This window comes from Myodes glareolus, chromosome 12, assembly GCF_982192425.1.
Source record: "Myodes glareolus chromosome 12, mMyoGla1.1, whole genome shotgun sequence".
Taxonomy (NCBI): Eukaryota; Metazoa; Chordata; class Mammalia; order Rodentia; family Cricetidae; genus Myodes; species Myodes glareolus.
The window spans coordinates 67,699,010-67,722,256 of NC_142037.1; the positions used below are offsets into that span (position 1 = coordinate 67,699,010).

A 23,247-nucleotide genomic window follows, 5' to 3' on the forward strand; every position below is an offset into this window, starting at 1 on the left:
GGAGGCAGAGGTAGGTGGACCTCTGTGAGTTCAAAGACAAACTGTTCTATCTAGAGTGTGCCACGACAGCCAGAACTACATACTTAGGCATTATCGTGAATGAAAGCAATAAATAAATAAGTAAATTTTTTTTAGGAGAACATTCCTAGAAGCCAACCATGGAGATGCATGCCTTTTATCCCATTACACAAGGGGCAAAAGCATGCAGATCTCTGGATGTTTAAGGACAGCCTGGTGTACATAACCAGTTCTAAGCCAGTCAGGGATACACAGTGAGAACTTGTATTCAAAAGAAAAGAAAAAAAGATCAAAAATCATAGTAGGAGACTGAACAGAGGAGGTGCACACCTTTAATCCCAGCACTTGGGAGGCAGAGGCAGGCAAATAGGAAAGATAAAAGACAACACACTGAGCAGCATGGAAGGATTTTCAAAGTGGAGAACTATAACCAAGCACGAACACATGGATTACTAACCCCGGCTTCGTGTCCGACTTCTGCTCCTCGTCCTGCTTCTATCTCTGTCCCGGTCACGAAGCCGCTCTTTACTCCAACTTCGGCTGCGACTCCTGCTGTAACTGCGACTTCTCCCTCGCCTTCTGTTATACCGGTCTCTGTATGAATCTCTTCGAGGAGGATTTCGATCATAATCTCTTTTGCGAGAACGATCGTCTTTTTTCCTCTCATCGCGGCTTCTAAAAAATGTATCATCACTTTTATGTGAATAATGCTGAAGTAAATGTAAGGAGAAAAAAACCCTTCAAATATGTAAGTTGTGTCATTATCATAATACAAACAAGGGCAACTTCAAAAATTGAAAATTCTGAGATTGCTTATTCTAAAAGCTTTTAAAAAGAAAAATCAAATCTCTTAATTCCTAGTCTTAGGTACAATATCTAGTCAATTATATATCTACACAGAAGGCATCTACATGTGTCTTATATAACAAATAGTCTATACATACAATCACATTTACAAGTATCACTTATATCATACTCCAATCACTTTTGAAATCATAATAGGAAAAATAATTTAAACACACTAAAGGGAACCTTCAACCCCCAACCGCACTGTCCCAAAAAAACTTCCAAATAAAATCTCTCACTAAAAGCCACTGGATCTGAAGTTAGGGAAAGCAACATCAAGAGCAACCTATTCCAAATCTCACACTCAGCACATACACTGGACCTACATATTCTTGGTAGAAAAGGACCAACTACACTTTCCTGAACCAGTAAGAGAGCAGCAGTGCTGAGAGTGATGATGGCAGATTTCTGCAATATAATCCTAGCACTCAGGAGGATTGCCATGAGTTGTATGCCACCTAACTAGCAAGATTCTAGATTAAAAAAAAAAAAAAATCCAAAAGAACAAAGAAAATATAAATGCTACTTATCCCTATGTAAAATATAGCCTAAACAATAAAATATGAAAACTAAGCAAATCACCTGTTGTCTCTGTAGCGGGAGCTTGACTGGGGAGGACTATGATTCAGCCTTCTGGAAAACTTCTTCTCTCGCTCTTCCTCCTTTGTGAGCTAAGATATATATATAAAAATAAAAGGACAACTTTACCAACAGCAATTCTTTGCCATGTTATTATTTAAAAGACTTGATATTAAGCTTAATTTATATACTAGAAATACAAAACTATAATCACAATTTCAAGCAAAATTAATTTCTCTACCAAATACCCTTTAACCTGTAACCTGTAATTGTCTGTCTAAAGTTAAACTGAATAATAGTCATAAACCCTTACTTTAGATAATTGTGGCAAAAAAAGACATGTAAACAAATGTCTTCAATTTAACATTTGAAAGCCAATTACTTCAAAAGTCTAGCATACATCCATACTTCTGTTTCATGGACTTGGTCTGACATCATAGAACAGAGAAGACATTAGTACTAATCAAGTCATAAACAAAAAAGACTACGTGAGAATATACAAAATGAAAGTTTATTTAGAATAATATACATATAACAATACAAAACAAAACTGTCATTTTAGAGCATCTTGTCAGCTATATATTACTGTTTCCTACAGGCTCTATTCATATTTTATAGTTACTATAAAGCAATTACAGGAATATGCCTTTAGTCATTACTACACTATCTGAATTATACTTCTCACAATACTATCCCGTAGGACATTAGTATAAGATTAGAAAGAATTAAAAGTTAGACATCTTAGAATGGATTAGTAAGAAGGAAAAAACCAAAAGCCACACCCACGTCTCCCATAGAACAAGAATCTTCCAACAGTAACGGTACTATCAAGTTTACTAATTGCTATATATACATTATTTTTTTGTTCATCACTATAACCCTGCAACATTTCCATTTTACAGATAAATAAAACAAAGCTTGGAAATTACATTTTCAACATTATACCAAAATTTTTATAAGATTGGTATGTAGGGCCTACAGAGGTGGTACAGAGGATAAAGGCATATACTGCTCTTGTCGAAGACCTGAGTCTGCTTCCCAGCACCCATGTGAGGCAACTCAGAGATACCTGTAACTTCAGGACATCTGATCGTGGGCATTGGCACTCATGCCCACACAGACATACAAGCAAAACATCATCAAAAATAAGATTTTTAAAAGGATAGGCTGGGGTCAAGTGTGGTGACATACAACTGCAGCAGGAGGCAGAGCTAAGAGAAATATCAAAGAACTGGAGTTTCAGTCAAGCTAGGAATATACAGTCCCTGTTCCAACACTTTTTAAAGTAAAATTAGCTGAATACAAAAAGTATAGTATGAATGCCAGATACTGTTTTCTCTGGCACAATTGTCCTCGGTCATCTTGATTTTTACCAAAGTGAGAAAATCCTAATTATTAAGGTTATTAAGCAAATGGAAACACAAATTTTAAAATGTAATTTAAAACTTCCAAAAAATTTTAAGTATAAAGTCATTTCCATTGCTTTGTGAAAGTTCCTGTTTGACTATGTTGAAAATATTCTGACTAAACATATGAAGAGCAGACACAGTACATTTCCTGTTATCCTGATGAGTTTCACAGAACAACTATAGGATTCCATAACCAATAGAGTTGAAAGCAGACTTAGAATGCTAAGTTTTAAAAGAGCCTACATATAAGACTGGTTGATCTTCAGCTACCTTCTGAAATTTTGGTATCTATACGGTCCCCACCATTTCTTGATAAGGATGGCTCACTGTACTGTCTTTGCGAAAACACAATAGTTTATGCCAACATGTGCTTTTCTCTTAGGTGTCTGGAATTTTGTTATATGTTATGTAGTAGGTGCCTACTCTAAATAAAAACTGAGCACAGCTGCTCTTCCAGGGGACTCAGGTTCAATTCCCAGCATCTACATGGTGGCTCACAACCATCTATAACTCCAGTTCCGGGTGATCTGAAACCCTCTTTTGTCTTATATGCACTAGGCACACACATGATACATAAACACCTAGGCAAAACATCCATAAACACAATGAGATAATTTTTTTAATTCAAAAAAGTAAGTACAAAGTCTCTGATTTCTTCCTTACAATACGTCTTGCTGCTATAACTAGTCTCGAGGGGAATTAAGCATATTCTATGTGACTCCAGTGAGTCTTGACACTTGCACTAATTTTCCACCAGATTTCCTCGCAAACCATTTTTCTTTGGTAACTTTTAACTCTTTTGTATTAACTAAATCATTGCCATGATTACAACTAAATTCCTAGTTCACGAATTACTCCTAGAGAAGTCCCTGAACTTAGGAACAGGTATTTAGGATGCACAATAGAAAAATGCAGAAAACTTGACTAATTATTCCTTCAATGAACTTAAGGAACCAACACAACATAACAAATTCTCACCTCTTCTTTTTTTATATCTTTTTCTTGGTGCTGAAGAAAGTCTACCTTCAGGCTTCCTGACGATGGTTGCTCTGGAGGAGGTAGATAACTCTTTGTATTCACAGCATCAAAAAGCTTCTCCACAAATATCTGTGTCTCTAAAAATAAAATCAAAAAGTTCACAGAACAAAATATATTCAGTAAGACTTTAATTCCCCTGTTCTACATAGCAAGTTCCCTAACATCCTGATCAATAGCTTTGCCAAGTAGTGTATAATGGTACAAGTTCCATGACAACAATTCATCATGTTTCAAGACTAGAATGACAAGTTTCTTGGCCAGTTGCTTCCATCCATGACTATTCTTTGACATGTAGGACAACCAATATATAGATATAAGAACTAGTCATTATCTAGATGTGGAAAACGTATAACAAAGTTGAAAAGATGCCTTATACAACATTCCAGGACATTTTCTTAGTATTGTCTAAAATAGGCAGTCATTTCCTGAATATGTTAGTCTATGTTACAAAACAACTATAAAAGATACTGAGGAAACACACACACACACACACACACACACATATAATCAGTAATATGTGTATTCAATATTGTTACAGCTAAAAGCTTTGTTACAATGAGGGGCTAAATTCCTTTAATGTTCAACCCATAATCTTATTTTATATAACTTACTCAAAAAGTATTTTAAAACTAAAGGTGTTACCTTTCTGAAGAAATACATCAAGCTGATCAATACATAATGCCTTTAGTTCCTTTTCACTTTTGTCTTTCTTTACCAAAGCCAAAACATATTTTGCTAGGGCTGATGGATCGGCATCACAGCTAAAGGGAAAAAGAAAAATTTGAATGAAACTTAGCCATAAATGATTTCACAGTCTATAACTGAGTTAAAACTTGCAAAATATAATTGAGTTAATATATGTAAAAACACCAGGCTCATGAAAGGTCCTGAATGAATATATTTTCCTTATGTTAATATATTTTACATGCTACATCACTTCTTAAAAACATAATTTCTTAAAAGAATGTCACTGGGATTGGAGAGATGAATTAGTAATTAAGAGCACTTGCTCTTGAAGTTCCTAGTTCAGTTTCCATAATTCAAATGGAGGCTCAAAACCATCTGTAACTCCATCTCATAAGGATCAAATACCTCTTCTGATCTCCAAGGGTACCGGGTATGCATGTGGTACACACACATATATAAACAAAAAATGACAAACCACTCTATACATAAAAAAAATAAACCCACACAAATAAATAAATAAATAGGTGGATAAGTAAATCACCCCCCACACAACACATATAATGGCAGAAAAGTCTAGAAATTGAATCAAATGCATTAGGAATTTATATTTTATAAAAATAGCATTCAAGCAGTATGCAATTTGGTAACTATCTTTAAAAACCAAGTTGGGGGGATAGAGAGATGGCTCTGAGGTTAAGAGCACTGACTCTTCTTTCAGAGGTCCTGAGTTTAGTTCCCAGCAAGCACATTATGGTTCACAACCACCTATAATGAGATGTGGTGCCCTCTTCTGGCCTGCAGGCACAAATTCAGGCAGAACTCTGTACACATAATAAATAAGTAAATCTAAAATAATGGTAGGTTAGATTTTAAAAATCACATTAAATATGAAAGTAGAAACATGAACCCACTATAGAAAATTACTAGCATTAGAGAAAACCTGAATCATATTATAATACAAAATTCTTGTCAGCAAAGAGTAATACCATTGTATAAAAAAGTCTTCAGAATAAAGAATCAAAAAAAATATGACTAAAAGCTCAATAGTTAAAACAGTGGTTTTCAATCTTCCTCATGTTACAATACAGTTCATGCTGCTTCCCAACCATATAATTTTTGTTGCTACTTCATAACTGCAATTTTGCTATTGCTATGAATTATAATGTAAATACCTATGTTTTCCAATGGTCTTAGACGACCCCATGAAAGGGTCCTTCAACCCCCAAAGGGGTCACAACCCACAAGTTGAGAACCGTTGAGTTAAAACAAAAAGACAAATTCCTCAAGCACTAAGTTTCTATAATTAAGATTAACTCAGTAACACAGGCAGGGAATTGGGGAGGAATGTCCATTTAAAGAGAACTAGAAAAATTAATTATATTAAATTCACATCAGGGAACAACAGGCAACAAAATAGTAAAAAAGAATATACTTAAAAAAGCAACTTCTTTAATATAAAAAACAACGTACAGAAAAGTGTAAACAATATGCTACTATTTGTAAGGAAGAGATCATATACATGGACTGTTACAAATAAATAATATATATGCATAAGTATAAACTAATAATTACAGTTACTTGTATGAGGAAGCGTTGGTGTGCTTCAATAAAGGAGAGACTGGGTCAGAAAGGAATGCTCTAATGCTGGAATCATGTTTTTCCAACTCAAAAACTAAATAAAACGTGTTATTTAATTAAGGATCACTTAACAAATTAAAGAACAAAATAATAGCAATAGCTAGCTTTATTGAACTCATTCTGTTCCATAAACTAGGCTAGCTCTACTATTATATGGAAAGCTCTCACTTCACTGAAAAAACTAAGGTGAGTAGGAAAAAGTTAAGCAGGTCCCCTAAGACTATTAAACAAGTATAGTGAATGAGCCAATACTTAAAACCAAACTATTCTACTCTAACGCTCACACTTTCTAACCACTGTGAAGGATTCCCTCTTTACAATGAAATGACTCTACATGACGAGTGTTACAACCACCAACTCCTATGCACCTCCCATATTATTTTCTGTAAATATCCTCCTGAGCTTTACCTCTCAACAGCCTTAGTTGCAACCCAAGTCGGTTCCCTTAGCTCACATCCTGCACTCTATCTTTCCCACCTTATTTCTCAAAGACAACTATTTCACAATCCTCTGAATTCCTCAAACTCCCACACCCATGCCTTTAAAGCCTCCAGGATCCTTACCATCCACTCAATGAAATCCTAACTCAGAAACAGATACCTAGCATGAATTTAATGTAAAGGCTTAGCACAAAAACAACTACTTAATTCATACCAACAATGTAAGTAAGAAAGATTGTCTTTAAAGATACTGATGACACAAAAATTTAGCAGTAACTTTTAAATATATATGATATTAAAGGATCAAAGCAACAAACCAAACAAAGCTAGGTACAAACCTTTAGTCCTAGCACTCAGGAGGTAGAAGCAGGTGGATCTCTGAGTTCAAGGTTAGACTACAGACAGCAGTTCCAGGACAGAAAAGATTACAGAGAGACCCCTGTCTCAAAACAAAAATACAAAAGCTGGGGAGATGGCTCAGTCCACAAAGTGTGTGTTGAGCAAGCAATGAAGACCTGAGTTCAGATATCTAGCATCCACATAACAATAAATACAAAAATAAAAACCAAAAAATACTGTCATGGCATACTTAGAACCGCAGCACTTTGGGGACAGACACAGGCAGATTCCTGTAGCTATGGCCAGCTAGTCAACCTAACCAAATCAATGAGCTCCAGGTTTGGGGAGAGATCCTGTCCCACACACAACATACACACACTCACATAAACACATACATACACATTCCCCAAAAAAAATACAACATTTACTATCTATATTGCAAGGAATTCTCAGTCTACATCACAGGTAATTTTAAAATAATATCCACCAGCTCTTCATTCCTCCCTTCCAAGAGTTGCCACCTAATTCTCTCCTCACTTGAGTAGTAGATCAGTTTATGCTTATGCATGGCAGATTTTAAGGTATGTCTTACTTATGGGCTGTGGTAAAAATGGCATTGTGGCATCTCCCTTGCTTTTTCTATGTCACCTTTTTAATCATATTCAATATCCAAAAGCATTCAAGCAGTATTATGGAGACTATCCTAAGGCAATAAATGAAATTAGGGCGCAAAGCAAAATGCAAGCAGTACATGTAAATAGGCCTCAAAGCAGATTCTGAAGTTCCAAGGAAACCTAAGTTGTACTTCCAACAGTCTGACCACAACCCCATGAGAGACAAAAATATCCAACTAGCCTAGTCCTAAATTCCTGACTATAAAAACTTTGAGATCATAAATGCCTGCTTTGTTGCTAAGTGTCCTGATATCTTGTTACTCAATAACTATAAATCTATTTTCTCATAATTCTACTTCCATTTTCAAGACTTGAAGTTAGTTACAATAGAAATGGGGGAACATTTTTAAATGGTACATGGGAAATTTTATGAAAACCTATTTTCAAAACTTCCTTTGGACTAGATAAATGACTTGATGGTTAAGAGCACTGAACATTCTTCCAGAGGTAACAAACTCGATTCCTATCACCCACGTGAACTTGTGTACAGATCAGAACTGAGTGCAAGCATAGAAAAGACAGTCCAGGCCAACAGAACCCAACAGAAAGAACCCAAGGTTTGGAAAGAGTTGACACCAAAGAAAGATTCCAGCAAAATGGAATAAAATAAACATAAAATATCTGAATTACCCACCAGATTAACAGTTTCAGTGACTTTGGATGAATTATTCAGATTATTATGGCCAATCACAAAATTACTTAAAAGTCTAAGAATAAAACTTCATCACTATCTGAATAAACCTTAATAAAACTACTAAGAAAACACTTTTAGTTTTAAAACTAGTGGAGTTGCAGAGGTCCAGCTTCATACCATTCATTAAAATCACAGGGATGGAGGCAGTGAGAGGGCTCAGTGTGTCAAAGTAACCTAGCAAGCTGCCACAGGCACACGATGACAAACATGCCCATACACATATACACAGAATTTAAACATTTTGCAAAATGTAAAAAGAAAGCATATAGTTATTAAGAACATTAGTCTCTTCTAGATAGTAAGAAGGAAATTATTTATACTAAATGATGGCATTAAAAGAAATGGAGAAAACCAATAAAATTCTTGAAAATAATTAAAGTGTTTTAATAAATTTAAACTAGAATCAGACTGAGCCTAAAAAAAAAAAGCTACAAGCAATTCTCTAACACGATCATCGTATTTGTATTTTAACTTAATGATGTCAGATTGGTAAAAACAGTACAGAAAACACTGGCATTCTAATATATATGGCTGTATTTCAAGACAGAGTTTCTCAGTATATCCCTGGCTGTCCTGAAACTCAGGCTGTAGACCAGGCTGTCCTTGAACTCAGAGATCTGCCTCCCTCTGCAGAATGAAAGGCATGTGCCACAACCACCCAACTTCTACTACAGTATTTTTAGGATTTGCCCTGTTCAACTATCCTAAATTTTTTAGAATTTCAGTGGAAGATAACCGATGAAATTTAACCCAAGTTTTCATTTGTGAGGAGCTGGAGAATACCTGGGGTGGGAATTAAAATTGAAATAATCTCAACAGCTTTAGAACATAGTTACAAACCCACATCTGTTCTGATCAATTTTTTATTTTATATTCATGAAAACCATTTAATTTGTAAGTCATAATTCTATATTCTATACTTAGGATTAGTCTTTCAAAAAACTCAAATTTCAAATCAGGCAGTGGTGGCGCACACCTTTAATCTAGCTCTTATGGATCTCTGTGAGTTCAAAGTTCCAGTTCTAGAGCTACACCAAGAAATTCATGTCTCAAAAAAAAAATCAAAAACAAACAAGAAACAAATTTCATGGCAAAATACATAATATATAAAATATGAATTTTAATTACTATAGCTTCATTATACTGTTTTATTCAAATAAACTACAAATATTTGCATATAATTTACTTACAATAAAGGTTAAGAATTATGAAGCATCTACATTACAAAACAAGATTATAAAACATATTTATACATTCTTTACATAAACATCAAAATCCATTTTTAGATTATTAATTGTGGACTTCATTGGCATTTTCTTAAGTGTAATGTATAGTTGGCTCAGATTCACTACATTTCCTCCCTCTATATACTTTCTGGTTTCCTTCCTTTTCCCAGATACTTTCAGGCTTGGTTTTTAAATTCAGATTCTGAATAAGACAGGAAACTAGTAGCAATTTCTTTCTGAGTCTAGTTTACGTCACTTAACATACAACCTTCAGTTCCACCATCTTCCCGTAAATTATATAATTTTGTTCAACCTTACTGCTGAATAACTTACTACTTTATATAAAAAACCCAACCATCCACTCATCCACTGATAAACACACAGGCTGATCCTGTAATTTGGCTACAGTGAATATTCCCAATAACAGGGCATTGCAAGTATCACTATTGATTTTGATGATATACCCAGTTGTATGGGAAGATCATATTAGTTACTATTTTAGCTTTTTGAAGATCTTCCATACTGACTTCCATAATGACAAGACTAATAATACATATTCCTTCTTTCCATTTTCCCAATCATCAGAGCCAGCAATGTTTTATGTGTGTGGTATAAGTTTGCAAATGTGTGCAGGTATGTGGAGGCATGTGGTCAGTATCAGGTGTCATCTCTGATTACTCTCTACCATATTTTTTATTAAAATAAAATTATATCATTCCCCCTTCTCTTTCCTCCTTCCAATTCCTCCAAGTGCCCCCTCAGATTAGAACCTTTTCCTTCAGTGCTACATACATAAACACATTAATATACAAACCTGATGAGTCCATTTAATAATACTTGAATGTATATGATTTCAGGACTGACTATCGGATACTGAATAACTAAGAATTCACCCCCAGGAAGTCTAATTCTCCTGCTCTAATCATTCCTCTCTTGTTCTTTGTCTATGGGTAGAATCCCACGACATTTTCCCTTTCTACTTTGGTCTATCTAATTAGTGTTGTTTCTAGTTCAGGCCCTGTTTAGGCTGGTTAAGGTTTTGCTATCATTACTAGGAGACACAATCTCACAGCGGCTTTTGGTCAGGGTCCTCTGGCTCTTACAATCCTTCCATTCCCCTTCCAAGATGTTCCCTGAGCCTTAGGTGCAGGAGTTGTGTTGTAGCTGTATCCACAGGGGGTAGGCATCCCACAATTAGCTGTTCTCTGCATTTTGACAAGTTGTAGTTTACTGAAATGGTCTCTGTTGCAAAAAAGAAAAAAAAAAGAAAATGTCTGTGGTGAAGGGGTGAGAGCTATGCAATAAAGAATTATTTCTTTGCATAGCTTTGTTCACGTTTTCAGTACATAAACAGAACATAGCCATTGTTGTAAAACAAACAGTCCCTAGCCTAATTCCCCTAGTTTTCACTGCCTGTGTCTCTTGGCATTCTGGTCTTCTGAACTCAAGCAGAAAGGTCCGTCAAACACTGCTAACAGCATTCTATGCTAGCTTCCCTCGCCTGCAGTCCCAAACTTTTCTGTACTCTTTCAGCAAACCAGTACACAAGGTTTACGAATCACTTGATCGGGTTTTACAGCTACAGTTCATTTCTTGATGTTGTTTTTCTACATTTGTTATTTCCTTGTTCCTGTGACTAAATATCTGAAAAAAAGCAACTTAAAGCAGATGTTAAGTCTGGCTCCTGGTTTAAAGGACATAGTCTACCATGGTGAGGAAGATATGGTGGTAGAAAACTTGGTGGCAGCAAAGGTAGGCAGTGGCTACTTGCTAAGATCTCAGTAAACCAAGAAGTCTGTACTTCTTTTATGAACTGTTCAATTCATTTGCTCATTTACTGCCTGGATTAGTTATTCTTCTACTGTTTGGTGTTCTGAGTTTTTTATATATTAAGCCTATTAATCCCACCAGATATACAAATGGCAGCAATTTTTCCTCCTTCTATTAGCTGTTTCTTCACTCCATTGTTTTCTTTGCAATACAGAAGTTTTTTAATTTCATGTCACCCAGTTTGTCAATTTTTGTTATTCCCATCATGTCCTCAGAAAATTGTTGCCTATGCCTAGATCATGAAATATTTTCCCTGTGTTTTACTCTAGTATTTCTAAGTTTCAGCTCTTAAATTAGGTCTTCAATCTTTTTTTAACTTATTTTTTATACAAATAATAAAGGGGAATCATATGGCTAATTGGTTTTCTATACATTAGAAAAGGTGCCATTTTTTAACTAAAACACCATTTTTAATATCTTTAATAAGGATAAGATGGCCATGCCTATGTAGGTTGACCTCTGTGGGTACTCCACCAGTTTTTGTTGTTGACTGTGGCTCTGCGTATAACTTTAAATCAGGGATTGCTGTACCTCCATTTTTCCCCTTTACCTCTGGTTGATCTGACCTTTTGTTTTGTTTTTCAAGACAGTTTCTCAGTGTAACTTTGAAGCCTGTCCTGTAACTCACTCTGTAGACCTCTGCCTCCGAGGAGTGCGCCACCACCCAGCTCATTATCTTTTTCGCTTCCATGTGAATTTGTCGGATTTTTCTTTTAGTTCTACAAGAAATGTCAATTGAATTTTTTGACGTCTATTAGGTTAAATCTGTAGTTGGTAATTACTTTTGGTAACTTTTGGGTGACAGATAAAGACAGACACTAAAAAGAAACCCCACATGGCTCAGAATTGATATAATAAAGGGTTATTTATTTAGTAGTAGACACACAGATCACAGTCCTCTGCTCAAATGGGAAACAGCAATCAAATCCCGCAGCCAGAAGAGGGCAACCGCGTGCTTTATTGCATATTGCATTTATTGCATAAGATGCCACACCCAAGTGGGCGGGTAACTAAAAGGCTACTGGCTGTAGGACTTTCTACAGCAATGTACTAGTTTTACAATAATATGGCCCATCTCTGTAAGCACAAGGACTTTTTATCTTCTATTGTCTTTTTCAACTTGCATTCAGTGTTTTGGAGTTTTTCTCTAAATCCACACACTGCCAAAGTTTAACACAATTCTCGTAATTATAACATAATACTTACAAATATAATAAGCTTTTAGTCCATTCTTTCACTCCCCTAAACTAGCCCAAGAAACAGTATTTTCTTGTTTTTCTAAGCATTTCTTCAAATGCCTTCTAAGAATCACTCTATATAGTGATATATATTATTTGTGTTTTAATAAATAAATCTTGCCTGAAAATCAGAGGGCAAAGTTAGTTAGGTGGCATACACTTTTACTCCCAGGACCCACGAGACAGGCAGACAGATCTCTGTAGTTCAAAGCCACCCTGGGCTACACAAAATTGAATCTGTCTAAAAGAGAAACAGCTCACACAAAGGTGATACCAACACTTGGGATCACACACCTTCAATCACAGCACTAGGGAGGTAGAGACAAGCGTGATATGAATGGGTGGAGAGAAGGACAGGAACTCAGTGTGGTATGAAGTCTGAGGATTCGTGGAGAGAGGATCTCACCCTTTCAGTCTGAAGATTTGGTAGAGATAAAAGGTTTCTCTAGTGGTTGGCTGTTTTGTTTTTCTGATCTTTAGCTTGAGCCCCAATATCTGTCTCTGGTTTTTTATTATTCGTGCTATAACTCTATGCTTTAACTATTAGAACTTCAAGGAGCTTAAGTGTTCTACCATTATCATTATTTTAAAAACTAACATTAGCATAAATACTTTTAAGTAATTAAGAGGAAGACTTCTTTGATGTAGTAACTGTAAATCCAAAGACAGTACTGGCTTTATATGTATCTGGCTTAAGAGATGTTCAGAACACCAGGACTGGGCCTCAGTGGAAATTAAATATTGTATATTAAAAAACTGGTAAGAGTAACAGTGTTTCATATTTTTGTAAATATTTTGTAAAGGCTTGACTTAATAGAACACAGGCTGATTCATTTCTTACTATACAGTGATTAACTTAAAAAAACGTAAGGAATTGTCTGATTTTTCTTAAACGTTATTCACCTGCTTTACATGCAGTTTAGATGTCTCTACAAAAGAGGGAAATTAATCCTCACTGTGAGGTATTGAGATGAGGAACCAGGTGGGCCTTTGAGAAGTAATTAGGATTAGATGAGTACCTTAAGGTGGGGCCCACACAATTGCAAAAGAGGCTTTTTGTCCTATGGCAGGATAGCACATCATGGTGAGACCACATGGCAAAATAGGAAGTGCCCACTTACTTCATGGCTGACAAGTGAACAAGAAAGAAGAAAAGGAATGGAGTTCACACCCATAGTGTCCTAAAGACCTTCCACTAAAAAGCAATCTTAATTAATCTGAAGCAGGCCAAATGTTTCAGAAACAAGTCAATATATAGATGTCAATTATATTTCTAAATACTAATAACAGTTGCAAAGTAAAACTTTTAAATGCTAGTTATAAGACATGGGAGAAAAAAAAATCTAATCTTTGTAAGACCTCACCAGCAAAAACTATAAAATATTGCTTATATGTAAGTAAAATATTTCAGAAAGGTGCACTAAGAAATCTCAAACTGATTTCACTGTTTATAAACAGAAACCAAATTAAAAATAAACTTTTTCGTGGTACAAAAATAATTATTTGAACACTGTCCTGACTAGTTTTACATTAACTGGAGACAAGCTAGTCATATCAAGGGGGGAACCTCAACTGTGAAACTGGGTTTAAGTGGGCCAGTCTGTAGGGCATTTTCTTAATTAATGATTAATGGCGAAGGGCCAAATCCATGATAGGCAAGGACTTCCCGGGGCTGGTAGTCCTGGATTCTATAAGACAGCACACAAGCCAGTAAGCAGAACTCCTCCATGGGCTCTACATCAGCTCCTGCTTCCAGGTTCCCACCTGGTTGGCTTCCCTCATGGTGACTGTAATTGCAGGACATGTAAGCCACATAAACTCTCCCTCCTCAAGCTGCCTTTGGTCATGATTGTTCATCGCAGCAATAGTAGCCCTAAGTCATACACTAAAAATATTTTTTTTCTCACAAAAATAAGGTAGTGAGAAGTAATAAATCTGGTAAGAAAGGCTTATCACCTACTTCATCTCATTCATTCTCTTTGGAACTAGGGAGGAAGAAAAAAGCTGAGAAATTTGTTCGAGCTTGACTTGGCCTTTTCAACACGTACACATCAAACAAGGTAATATATCCATTTTGCTCCCAAACCTTTCCCTATCTTGTGGTTTTTAAGTAATTTTATCTAAGACATAACCATAGGTCAGTCAAATTGCTAAAATGCATTTTTAAAAGACTAAATTTAGTAACTCAAACTTCAAATGGAAAGTTCAAATAGTATTCTGCAATAAAATATGGTCTTGAGAGCCATTTATCAAGTTAAGAAGATACAGAAAGTAATGAACATAAGTATCATGGCCAATAATTAATTACACAGTATTAACTCTTCCACTAACTAAAACTAATATATAATCAGAATTATTACCTTTATCTGGCTCCATGAACAAAATGTTGAACACAGAAATCCTCAACATTTTCTTTAGTAAACATGAACTCATCAGTGCTCTCATCAAAAAAAAAAAATCACTATATAACTATTTTAACTAAATTTAAGCTTTAAATTTCTAATTTTAGCTTGGTGTAAATTCCAGATTTTGGGAAAACTGAGGCCAGCCTACTAGGCTACAAAGTGAAACCTTGCCTCAAAACAAAATGGGAAAAAATTCTAATTCTGAAGGCACTCCGAAATAAAGAGGGTTGGGAGTTAAAGCTGCTTGTCCCCTCGCTTGATGACCTGAGTCCACCCTCCAGAATCCACTCTTACAGGCTGTCTTCTAACCACCAACGTGTACGAGTGCCTGGGCACACTCACAAAGTAGCAAAACGATGTTTAAAATACTGAAATAAAAAGAGAAATTGACCCCTCATGTCAGCTACTCTGAAAGTTAAGGTAACAGTGTGGATTTTAGTTTTATACAAACGACCTTGTCACTCAGATTTTCAGTCAACAATGGAGAAACTTCATTGAATGCATTTAATACTGAAGTCTGTGTCACACACACACACACACACACACACACACATTCTAGGTGCTAGGAAGACAAACTGTAAGAGGCAAAGTCAGCTTTCACCTGCTAGATTCCAACAAGGATGCTAAAACATGTATGCTACATGTGATGTACGTAGTAAGTTATGGAAGACTGATTAAAGAGTTTTGTTGGAAGGAGTCACAATCCCCAACTAGAAAGATCCCAGAAAAGCTTCTGGGGAAAATAGATCATATTAGATCTCTATTTTAGTACTGACATACAACACATATACAGAAAAAAACATCTAAAGTCAGGAGGTACCACCACACAAAGCTTCAGAATCAAAATGTCTTCATTTGGAGTCCATCACCATCATTTACTGGTTATATATTTCTATACGATTGCAGCAATAGAATATGGTCTTGAGAATCATTTATCAAAGGTTAAGGAGATAAAGAAAGTATATTCATAGTCAGTAAGGTGTGCTACTAAATGGTCCTAAGAGTCCATTTTGTCATCTTTAACAGACCTTGTTCACATTCAATAAAGGCAAAATAATCAGCATAGAGTAAGTTGTCAATGAATTTTTACTATTTAAAATGGGAGAAAGGGGACCAATATAAACAATGTAACAGAGAATCACCAAGTGTAGCTGTGCAGAAATTAGATGCTCATAAAATAGGATATAAGTAGAAACCAGCAAGAAGGCAATTGTAAGAAAAGTATAGGGATAGTTTCTGCTATTTTTACTAACGGGGCAAACAGACTCACTATGCCAAAGGTGCTACTCTGCAGTAAGGGAAAATAAAGAAGAAAATTTAATTAAGGTTCGGGGGTAAAAAGGTCACTGTGCATCACAAAAGAACAATCTTTCTGTAATTCAAGATAAAAAAATAAATTTTAAAGAAGTTTTTTTTAACGTACTTATTAGTAGCAAATAAAGGAAAAAGTACCACACAAACTCCAAGGAGGAATCTCTCAAACTGTGTGTAATGCTTTTAGAATCTTGTTCCTTTTCAAATGGGTTCCTGTGAAAGAGTCTAATAGTTTAAAAATGAAGTATACCACTGGAAAGAGAATATTATCCACACTATTATGCAGTAGCATATTAAGAACATGCATGGCTCTGGAGCGTGCATGTTCAGCTCAATCAAGCAGATCTCAACCTTCCCAATCCTGTGACCCTTTAATACAGTTCCTCATGTTGTGGTCACCCCATCCATGAAATTATTTTCATTGCTACTTCATAGCTGCAATTTTGTCACTGTTATGAATCCCAATAGTCTTAGAAGACCCCTGTGAAAGAGACATTCAGCCCCCGAAAGGGTGGAGATTCACAGGTTGAAAACTGGTGCTCTAGAGTCTAAATAAGGCTTGAACTTAATTAACTGTGAACTAATATCTAACTTCACACTTAAGTGCCTCACTGTCATCATCACCTACAAAACAGAGATAACACTCCATCAAATAAAAAGGAATAGGAAACACCAACAAAGCACGCAAATGTTAGTGGTAGCAGTTGTAGTTATGTAAGCTATTGGTGTTTAATCAAGCAGTATTTAAGGAGGACAGACAGCAGAATCTTAAGTGTCTAATTCTCTTTTAACTATACAAGGAAACTATCCTCCCCAGTTTTATCAGTAAGGAAAGGGAGGTTCACTTGCCTAGATCACTAAGCTAACTGATGGCAGAAATGAGAATACTGACAGAATACTGACCTATGTATGAAGTCACGTTTGCTTTCTTTCCTCTACACAACCGACTTTCACAGCAATGCACAGCTGCAGAAGCAAAAACTAAACTCCAAAGTCTGAGCACTAGTCTGTCTCTGTTTTATTTTCTGAAAAATTAAAGGATTTAATTGTATCTTGAGGAATTCTTTCATATTAAAAAAAATCTGATTTTTTTAAATTACCACATATGGTAATAAGCCCACAAAAAATTAGTGAAGGAAACTTTTTCTATTTTACAAAAAATGAGGAAAAGTAGGTAAAACCCTTTAAGATTTATGCACAGGCTAGGACTTACTGAAAACTACTCTAACAGCAGAAATAATCCCAAGAATTGACAAGTGAGATTACCTGAAATAGAAGCACAGCAAAGGAAATAATTACCAGAGTAAAGACACAACCTAGAGAATAGGAAACAAAATTGCCAACTGTACCTCAGATGGAGTTACCTAGATTATATAAAGGACTACAAAAATCAAATCCCGCCCCCAAACAAGTCCACAAATGAAGAGATGGTTCTCAAAGGAAGAAATACAAAAGGCCAATAAATATCCTTAGCCATTAAAGAAACAACTTAAAATGCTTTCAGGAGACTGCAGAGATCAGTAAAATGTCTGCCTTAAAAGTATAAAGACACAAATTAGAGCCTGGTTTGGGGGTGGTGAACAGGTAGAGCTCACTGGCCAACTAATCTTAGCCAAATCAAGGAGCTCGAGGTCCAATGAGAGACTTTGTCTCAAAATACAAAGTGTATAGCAGTAGGAAAATACTTGATATGGACTACTGGCTTCAAGACTCTGGTTCACCCCAAGGAGAATGGCCAGGATCAAGAAAACAAATGACAGCCAGGCAGTGGTCGCACAACTTTAATCCCAGCACTCAGGATGCAGAGACAGGTGGCCAGTGGCCATGTGAGAGAGAGATCTTAGGTGGGGAGAGGGTGAAAACAGGGTCAAGGAATATGTGCCATGAACACTGACGGGAAGAATGTTTGAAAGGAAAAAAAGGAGAGTGGGGTCAAGGCCACAACTAAAGAGAAGAGCAATAAAAACAAAGTACAATGGCAAATATATGGAAATGCCAATGCCATTATAAAGCCCACTACTTTATATGCTAAATTTAAGGCTGAATCACTATGACAAATACCTTCTTATTTGCAGGGATGGGGTGTCAGGATTTCACATTACCAAAAGGACATTAGTAGTGGGGAAGGACTAAGAAAATTGTTGAAATCAAAAGACAACAATTCTAAGTATTTCAAGAGGAATTTTAGTATCTAAATTCTCAATGATTTGTGAAGAACAGAACTCTGCTACTACAGAGTGTCTAATGGAATAAATCGATGCACACATTTGTCACTCTGCCTGAAAACGCAGTCAGGCTCCCAGGGGCACCTCACTCCCCATCACTCTCCAAACTCATCTAACCCTTTACAGGCTTCCTAAAAAAAGACTCAATAACTTGACTCAACAAAATCCTGTATGACCTGGCTCATCTCCAATCCCTAACCATTTCTATTCTTCCTTTGCTCTTTCAAGTTCTTTCATTTTCTCCACACAATTTTACCCCACCTCATTTTTAGAACATTCATACGACCTGCTCTCCAAAACCTAGAAAGCTGCTCTTCATCCAAGCTGAGATCTAATGTTACCATTTCAAACAAGTTTTTCTTGACCTCCACACAATGTCTCTCCAGAGCATTTTGGACTTCTTTATCTCACACAATACTATAATTACTTGTTCAGCATCTGTCTTCCCTAACAAATTAAAACAGCTATTTCATACCTTGCCACATTTCCCACTCTGATTAGTACAGAGTAAGTACTTAAAAGTTTGCTAATACATTCACAATTCCGTTAGTTCAAAAAAATAAACAAATCAAATGATACTTCACTATCATGATAGCTAAAAACTACATAAAGTTCCTTCATATAGTTTTTTCTCAAACAGTATGTATTTTATAATTACATGTCAATACTAAGCAAAAAAAAAACTCTTTACATTAAAAAACAAAAAGAAAAGCAGCTATCTGCTGCTGCATTGTGTTGTTATTGTAAATCAACCATACCGAAAAGAAATTTATCTATGATGTATTTTGCATTTAACAAATCCACAGACACCCTGTGGTGGTGGCACCTGCTTCTGATCCCAGCTGATTCCAGCACTCTGCAGGCAGAGACAGGCATTTCAAGGCCAACCTGGGCTACAAAGCGACCTCCAGACCTGCTGAGCTGTTATACCTGTCTTGAAAAATCAGAAAATGAAGAGAGGGAGAGAGGGAAGGTTGGGGGGGGGGGGCGCACGAAGGAATGAACATAAGAAATCAATGGGGGGCTGGGCCGTGGTGGGAAGCGCCTTTAATCCCAGCACTAGGGAGGCAGAGGCAGGCCGATCTCTGTGAGTTAGAGGCCAGCCTGGTCTACAGAGTGAGTTCAGGATACCCAGGACTGTGTCACAGAGAAAGAGAACACATGGAAACTAAAAGAAGCTAAATTGTACAATGGACATTAGAAAGGGCCCCTGAGTAAGCTCTACTAGCAGTAACTGTTTACTGTAATCATGAAAGTAACAATATCTGAGTAGTGCTCCAGTAAGTATACTTTTCTTTAATTAAAAAGCATACACACCAAGAATATATATTTTAGGTTAGTGAAAAAACATGAACTAGCAAAATAAAGTTGGTTTGAAACATGCTAATTACAAACTAGGCAGTATTTTAAGGTTTTCTTTATATATATATATATATATTCATTATTTTCCCCATTTTACAAATGGAAACACATACTGAGTTAAGCGACTTATCCAATATTATGCAACTGGCCAGTGAGTGGTAGCTGCACACACAGTTCAAAGCTAGTCATTAGGCTCCGGCCTCCCTCTTACCTGTTAGATATGCTATTTTCCAATCCACTGAAGACAATGTCTTTTTTGTTTATTTGAAGGTGGAGGGTAGTGAAGATTTAGTCTTTGGCTCTGCATACCCTCCAGCTCTCAGAAATAGAACTTCTATACCATTCTGGTCAACTATTTTGCTACCTTGCCAAATCTAAGCGCTTCTAACTTATTGTATCAATCAAGTTAACAATAACCCCACCCCAGCCTTCTACATCATCCATGCAGCTATAGAGTTAACTTCGGGGCATCATACTTGCCACATCTGCTCTATCAGCAAGTTTTCTCAGATCCATTGTGAAGTACATTCGGTTCTGACTGCACTAGCATCCAATGCAGTCTTTCTACAATACCCTCAAAATAGCCTCCCTTCACTTCACAAAGCAGTCGTCTTTAAAGTCAAATCAGTCCTGGCCAGATTCAAATAGCCTATCTTTCACTTATGTGTTAAATAAAATCTTAATTCCTGACCTTGATCTAAAAGTCCCCGTATGATTTGGCCCCTGCCTGCTTGTAACTTCACTGTCTTTCCTCCCTTCTCTACAGAAACCACAGGGATTATGTCTTATACCAGGCCTTTCCATTCTTCCGACTACCACATAGAAGGGTCCTTCTCGTCTTAGTTTATTAAATATTATTTGCTCTGACAGCTCCCAGCAAGTGCTGAAGCAGCCCCCATCTTAACCACATATACACGATCCTCTACTATTACAATGGTCAAAACTGGCCATACCTGAAATGGTATCTTACTGTTAATCTGGGAATTTTAAAGTTCTACCCAAAGCTTCCCTCAGCACACTCTAAAAACTTAAAATGTGTATTAAATAGGTGAGCTATCTGCTGCTGCATTGTGTTGTTATTGTAAATCAACCATACCGAAAAGAAATTTATCTATGATGTATTTTGCATTTAACAAATCCACAAAACATTCCTAAAAGTTTCCCATCTAAGACATTTCAACAGTGGCACGAACTACTCAATTCCCTCCTTAAACTGGTAAATAGCCCATATGGATAGAGATTTGACTTTTTTTCCCCTCTCCACGTGAGTAGGGCGTGAGTGGAACAGGGAAATTTTTTTTACTGGGCACATCAGCACCTGTTACATCTTCCATCAGTTAAAAGAGGTGCGTATGAGCCAGACACCACATGGAAGACGTGGCCTTTCTTTTAAGTGAAACCTCAAATTTAAACTCGGACTGCCCCCGTCAAAGGCATTCACTTTGCTTAAAGAAACATGTGAAATAAGCTACGGCCAGGAAAACACGCTAGCACCCCTGGAGAGCGAAGAAACCGATGTGAAGGCCCTCGGAAAACACAGGTGTCTGGGGAAGTTTGCCATCAGTCTACACGTAACGGGAAAACAAAAGCAGTAGACAGCGGTGCAAAGATCGGTTCAACGACAAAAACCAAGCACACGGGCGCCCTCGACCGTGGAAGCGAAGGTGGAGGGAGAGGAGAGAGCAGAGTCCTAGGACCCCCGTTCTTCCCTCCGGCCCCCACCACGGGCACTTCGGATCAACTGCACCGATCTGGGCGTCCGCCGGGGCCACCCCCGCCATGCCTGCAAGGACAGCTCCCCGGGGTACTCACATAGGCTCGAGGGTCTTGCTGAGCCAGGATTTGAGGGCCTCGAAGTTTTCAATGATCATCTTAGAAACCATCCACCGCGGCCCCGAGGCCGGTCACACTCCTGCGCTCGCCCGGGTCGCGGCCACCGCCGCCGCCGCCCCCTCCTCCGCGCGCCGTCCGTCCGCGTGGGCCGCGGTGGGAGGTGCCGGTGGCAGGTCCCCGCGAGCCGAGCTCGCCCAGCAGCCCGGCGGGGCCGCCGCAGGCCGCGCGCCCAGACCCGGAGCTTCCCGTCGGCGGACCCCGGCCCGGGGCTGAGGCAGCAACGGTTTCCCCGGGCCCTCCCCCTTGCCAGGCTCCCCCAATGAATCTTCCCGAAGGACAGCCGGGCGCGCTGAGACCCAGGCGTTCCTCTCAGCTCTGGGGTGAGGTGCTTGTTGGCAACGCCGCAGAGCAGGAGTGAAGGCGGGCGAGAACGGAGGGCGGCTCAATGGGAACGGTTCGGGGGGTCTTCCCGGCTTCCAGCACCCCCAAGAAGATGGCTGCCGACAAATCTCGCGAGAATTAATTAAAGTCTCGCGGTGAGTCCCAGGGCATGCTGGGAAGAGACGCAAGTTCGGCGGACCGTAGGCTGAGCGAATGCAGTGGTGTGTTTTGTGTCTGCGTAGGCAGAGGCCCTGGCCCCTTTGTACCCATCGCCCTCGTAAGGAAGAGCCGCAAGCGCTGTCGTATTTCACAAGGAGGGAAAGGCCACTGACTCCCAAGCATTTTCCTCTAAGAGGATTGTGCCTGTGTGCGCGGGAATGAACGTGCAAGGAGAAGCCCCTTGAGAACGCGGCCAGCAGTCTGTCCTGCACCATGCAGCCTGCCGTAGCTACCTCAGCACCCTCCCAGTACAGTATTCCTGTGTGTGCTGTCCTGTGCACACGATGCATAAAGACAGACTGCTCTGATGTCCACCGAGACCTCCAGAGGATTAGTGTCAGGATTTTGTGGCATAGGTCTAACGGCCTATGCATGCCCCCCCCCCCTCAACACCTTGATGATGTGCAGCCTAGCTAAGGGCAATTTTGTTACGTTTTCAGTTCTGTTCACTTAGAAAAGACTCAACACTTTCTCCAAGAAGTTACAATGTACCAAAGCGGATCATGTAAATTAGCATGCTATATGTCATGGGTGACCCAACAGGGTTTGGTTCTTTTATATAATATTAAGAGACTAGCAAAGACTATAAAGTCCATATAATACAAGTGAGATGAAAATAGTTCACAGTCTAAAGACTGTGAACCATAAAGAAATTCTTAATGAGATAGAATTATAATTTGCTGGAGTGCAGTGTTCTTTAAGAATTAACTGAGATTATAAAATACAAACTAGATGTTTGCTCTGAAAGACAGTGTCTTAAGTCAGCCGTTAATTATAATCAAGCTACTGATTAAGTGAGATAATCCAGATATGAAAATATAAATATATCTTTATAGAGGTTTCTAGTGGAGC

At 37.8% G+C, this 23,247-nt stretch overlaps 1 protein-coding gene across 21 annotated transcripts in view; it reads right to left on the reverse strand.

The window, feature by feature from the left end:
• Rbm26 (RNA binding motif protein 26) overlaps positions 1 to 22,313 on the reverse strand; it is a 67,181-nt gene extending 44,868 nt beyond the window's left edge. For 12 of the 21 annotated variants that reach the window (XM_085698208.2, XM_085698207.2, XM_085698215.2 and 9 more), the window contains exons 1-5: positions 21,775 to 22,311; positions 4,533 to 4,651; positions 3,831 to 3,967; positions 1,447 to 1,535; positions 476 to 693 (exon numbers count right to left, since the gene is read on the reverse strand). In XM_085698208.2, coding sequence (XP_085554334.1) covers positions 476 to 693; positions 1,447 to 1,535; positions 3,831 to 3,967; positions 4,533 to 4,651; positions 21,775 to 21,845 — 634 coding nt within the window. In that variant the 5' untranslated portion in view covers positions 21,846 to 22,311. Of the gene's footprint in view, positions 1 to 475; positions 694 to 1,446; positions 1,536 to 3,830; positions 3,968 to 4,532; positions 4,652 to 21,774 lie in introns of all 21 variants that reach the window. The other 9 variants (XM_085698214.2, XM_085698205.2, XM_085698216.2 and 6 more) reach the window with 3 other exon arrangements.
• Positions 22,314 to 23,247: the final 934 nt, after the last annotated feature.